A 5,000-nucleotide genomic window follows, 5' to 3' on the forward strand; every position below is an offset into this window, starting at 1 on the left:
ACCCTCGTCCCCCACCTCCAACACACACACCACCAGCACTAAGGTATGTACAGTACATGCTCTCTCTCTCTCTCTCTCTCTCTCTCTCTCTCTCTCTATATATATATATATATATATATGCGTGTCTATGTGTGTGTATACACGGTAATCCCCACTACCCCCCCCCCCCCCCCACACACACACACACACACCTCACCCTTCTCTTCTCTCTCTGTCTCCCTAGCGGGCTAATCTTCCTGGCCAGTCATCTCTCTCTGCAGGATGCAGCAGTCAGGCCAAAGTAGCCGCCTGGCTACAGACCTCCGACGACATGGACCGCTGCTCTAAAGGTGACACACACACACACACACACACACACACTCAGCCCACAGATAAACATGTCTTATACACTTCCACATGTATACACACACACACAGCCCACACATAAACATGTCTTATACACTTCCACATGTATACACACACACACACACACACACACACAGCCCACACATAAACATGTCTTATACACTTCCACATGTATACACACACACACACACACACACACACACACACAGCCCACAGATAAACATGTCTTATACACTTCCACATGTATACACCCACACACACACACACACACACACACACACACACACACACACACACTCATCCCCTTTCCCCCTTGTGTGTGTAGAGTTGTGTGTGTGCGAGACCCAGCTGGCAGATCTGAGTAATCTGCTTCAGAGTATGGAGGTGTTGCATAGAACCTACTCTGCCCCCGCCATCAACGCATTGCAGGTAACACACACACACACACACACACACACACACACACACACACACATATTCACTTACACACAAACTCAGCCACGGCCATCAACACATTACAGGTGTACACACACACACACACACACACACACATTTATTTTCCAGTGATGTTTTCTTAGCTCTGTGTGTGAGCATGACCGTGCATGGGTGTGTACAGTACGTGTGTGTGTGTGTGTGTGTGTGTGTGAGCACAGGTGTGAAGCAGAGAGCAGAGCTCAGCTTGGCTCAGCAGGTGAAGTAAAAATAGTGTGTGTCCTGTCCCATGATGAGAGGAAGGTTTGTTTGTTGTTATTAAGCTCTGTGTGTGTGATGTTTGTTTATGTATGCCTCAGTGTATGACATCCCCAGGGCACACACACACTGACACACACACACTCACAGAAAAACACTCACACACACAAACTCTTGCACTCACTCACAAACACACCTGTGGTGTTTCCTGTGAATAGGCCTCCACGTATGACAGCCCAAAGAAGGAGAAGAGATCAACCAGGAAGTGGCGATCGAAAGAGTCAAAAAGCACCCTACAGGTACACACTCTCTCACACACCCTACAGGTACACACTCTCTCACACACCCTACAGGTACACACTCTCTCACACATATGTACTGCACACACACACATTCATATAATGGCCTCAATTGCAGTGGTGGAACTAGACTGGGTGGTCAGGGGGTGGCTAAGGCTATTTCCATACAGCAGGGTGTTACAAGGGTTTAGACTTGCTGTTGTCTCTCCCTTGTTTGCATTTCCCCTGTTGGCAGTAGGGTTGGGCAACAAACCTGGTTCAATGTCGTATGCGCCGAGGCAGACGGTAGTAACGACATAACAACGTGGATTTCGGTGCCTCATTTCGATGCCACTTAAATCACCAACGTTTTTTTCTTTTTTTTTTTTAAATAAGAAGCATCACTTCTTAATCAGTCATGGGTGTGTTTTGGGTGTAACATCCTTTAAACCAATGATAATGACATCTGTCATTCCCTTTAACAACAAGCAGCGCAACTTCAAACAGCACATCAGTATTTTTATAGTCAGTGGCGCATTTGAAGGAATCTGCTTGCACGCAACATCGTATGGAACAGGGATTCCACTAAACCTTGCTTTACAAAAACCTGTTTGTGACTAGCAGAGTATAGCCTAAATGTACATGCATCTGCACTCGCCTATTATTTGAACTTATAGGCAAAGTGACATTAACTTCACCATGGTCTCATAGTCAATGACAAAACAGTTCTACACAGTTAATTACTTTCACTATTGACTGACAAGGGGTTACCATCGAAAACATAGCCTGACTAAGCAACACTTACTCCAGTAATGTTCGAATGACTGAATATATGTACCATATATTGATGGGAATAAAAACAATTGTCTCCCTCTCCCTACTTGCAGTTGCACAAATCAATGTCAGAAATGTCACAACAAACACAAACGCACATGCACACACACACACACACACACACACAGCTCTTGGCATTCTGATGGGGTTTTTCACAAACACACACAAGGTCACTCTAAGAAAGAGTGTGAAGTCACTACTCTAATAGTGTGTGTGTGTGTGTGTGTGTGTGTGTGTGTGTGTGTTGTAGGTGCCTAGCTGTATATCGTCGTTACGTCTTCACTCGTCCAATCCCAACCTGTCATCTGTGGATCTGACCAATGAGAAGGCTTATGGTTACACAGAGCCGCTTGACACCCACGATGACGTGGCCAGACTGCAGGAGGAGTTCTGCCGAATCGCAAGCAGCTGTGAGCATCACACACACACTGTAACAACCTGGCTCCAAGTCGCCACAAAACAGAGGACACACGTTTTAACCTAAGAATTTATTAACTAATATAACAAAAAGTAATGCATACATTTAAGAAGATGTCAGTGCTACCTGAAAAAAATATACTTAAAAAAAAAGAAACTTATAAAAGGAAATCTTGAAGGCAACAAAGACGAAGTTAGAGGAGATTGCAGATTTATCCGGTTCCCACTACTGACCAGTTAAACTGTGACAGCCAGGGCACTTTAACATAGGCTGCACTCACTGTGATTCAAGAAAATGGACAAGAATATGAAGAGTTGTCTTTGCCTTTGTGTAATGGAACTGGTGAGTCTTGAAGTTTTCAATAATTTGCCGACATGATATGCCGATTGAAACGGATTCCACTCAGCCTGCTACAGTAGGTGGCTACTGGCTACCAGGCTCATAATTCACTTTTAACAGAACATGTCTAGCTAGCATCATGTCATTACATGCTTGTATTTCCAAAGGAACTTAACATCATTGTTAATATTGTGCTATACATGTGGCACAAACAATGTTAGAGTTTGTGGACTATCCATAGGCTATATTTGAATGGAGCTGGTAAAAAAAGATCATTATGAGAATGTGTGAACACAATGGGTTTAAAGTAACAGTGCACAAATGAGTTAAACAGCATCAAATGAGTAGTATTTCTTAAGAAATTCATACTTTAAAGGGACACCAGGCAACGTTTTCGTGTTAATTAATCATCTTCGTAAGTCGGTACAGTATATGGTTAAATGACTCATTACAGGGCGAATGAAGACTCTCTCGTCCACCCCTACTGCCTGTAGGAAGAATATCCTGCTTGCAAGTTCAGTGTATCGTACCCGCCGACCTTCAGTATCACAAAGTCTCAAATATCACGATAAGTAGGATCAGTTTACATCCTGCATCCACAGCATAGCGATTGTTGCAAACGTGTGTATAATGGCAGAGCCGGCGAAGAAGCAGCGAAAACCCTTGACGGAAGACGCAAAGAAAAGGAAAAGAGCTTCAGACCGAGCGAGGGCTCGCACACGTATCAACACGTACAGACGCTAGGGGGAGTTTCGTAGAGAAAAAGCATCAGGCTTGCCTGGTATCCCTTTAAAACCAAATTACTGTGTCATTATTGTCATTTAAATAGGTTAATATAAAAGTGTTTTACTTTTACCTTTGTGGCTACTCATTCATTTTGTGATTTATGTTGTATTTATTATGCCATTTAAGAAGCTTTAGTCTTTAGAGAGAAAATTTACTTTTTAATTTCGATTAATCGTGATTAATTCATTTCAAATTATGAGAATTATTACCGGTAATTCTTTTTTTTAATTGTTTGACAACCCTTATATCTGTGTGTGTGTGCAGTGCACAGCAGTATGACTCTGGCTGTAGGACTACTGAAGACAGAAAAGGAGCGACTGCAGCAAATTGTGGAACAGGAGCTGCCTAGTCACGCCCCCAACTCCCAGGTGCTGGGTCTCAAGAGCGCACTCACAGCGGTACGTGTGTGTGTGTGTGTGTGTGCAGTAGTTAAAGTGGGATTTGGAACCCTCAAATCCAGTGTCGGTGCAACTGGGAAAAATGACTCATCTATTCAACATATTGAATATTCTGGTGTAGCAATACGGTATTTGTTGGGACAAGATAGTGTCACTGTGGCACCAAGTATCACAACACTTATTTACTTAATATTTTAATTGTTTTATTTTGGTCCATTTATCTACTCTGATATGATGACAATACTATGGTAAAGAATTGCTGAAGACCACATTATGGAACATAACCTTGTTTTTCTGGTGTTTCATTGTAAATTAAAACATAAAAATGGGAAAAGTCCAAAACTGACTCATATTTAACATTCCAAAATGGCTACAGACACAACTATAACATAAATAAATCACAACCTAGATGGACCTACTGCAGAATCAATAGCCACGTTTACATGGACACTTTTAAACCGATTAGAAACAGAATAATCAGAATAAGAATTCTCATATAAACACCTTAGTCGGAATGAAAATTCCTGATCCGATCAGAATTTTAATCGGTGGTGTAGTCCACTCCTATTCCGAATGAACAGCCATGTATACAGTCATTTGGATTGACTGCTGTTTCTTCTCAAGGAAAAGTAGGCAACAACAGAACGTACCCCATGTAACGGCATGAATTTTTCAATTGTAATAGTTTAATCGGAATGACAAAAAAACTGTCTATGTGAACGTGGCTAATGTCAAAGTCAAAATGCAGAATCAAAATCAAGTTTTGCGGTATCATAAAACGTAAGAAATTGCAACAGTATTATATGATGGTCCAAAATACTAAGCTAGTATCTTGGTCACCCCTGTGGCTATTTGAGTGCATGTATGCCGGTTCATGAAGTTATGAAGACATTAACATTATCAACGTGGTGT

General features: G+C 42.0%; 1 protein-coding gene across 2 annotated transcripts in view; it reads left to right on the forward strand.

The window, feature by feature from the left end:
* Positions 1 to 5,000, forward strand: part of osbpl3b (oxysterol binding protein-like 3b) — a 62,716-nt gene that overhangs the window by 36,007 nt on the left and 21,709 nt on the right. For both annotated transcript variants that reach the window (XM_042107251.1, XM_042107253.1), the window contains exons 6-11: positions 1 to 43; positions 224 to 329; positions 671 to 774; positions 1,254 to 1,334; positions 2,398 to 2,557; positions 3,955 to 4,088. The exon at positions 1 to 43 is cut by the window's left edge and continues 122 nt beyond it. In XM_042107251.1, coding sequence (XP_041963185.1) covers positions 1 to 43; positions 224 to 329; positions 671 to 774; positions 1,254 to 1,334; positions 2,398 to 2,557; positions 3,955 to 4,088 — 628 coding nt within the window. The remainder of the gene's footprint in view (positions 44 to 223; positions 330 to 670; positions 775 to 1,253; positions 1,335 to 2,397; positions 2,558 to 3,954; positions 4,089 to 5,000) is intronic.

Source organism: Alosa sapidissima, chromosome 10 (assembly GCF_018492685.1).
Source record: "Alosa sapidissima isolate fAloSap1 chromosome 10, fAloSap1.pri, whole genome shotgun sequence".
NCBI classification, from domain to species: Eukaryota; Metazoa; Chordata; class Actinopteri; order Clupeiformes; family Clupeidae; genus Alosa; species Alosa sapidissima.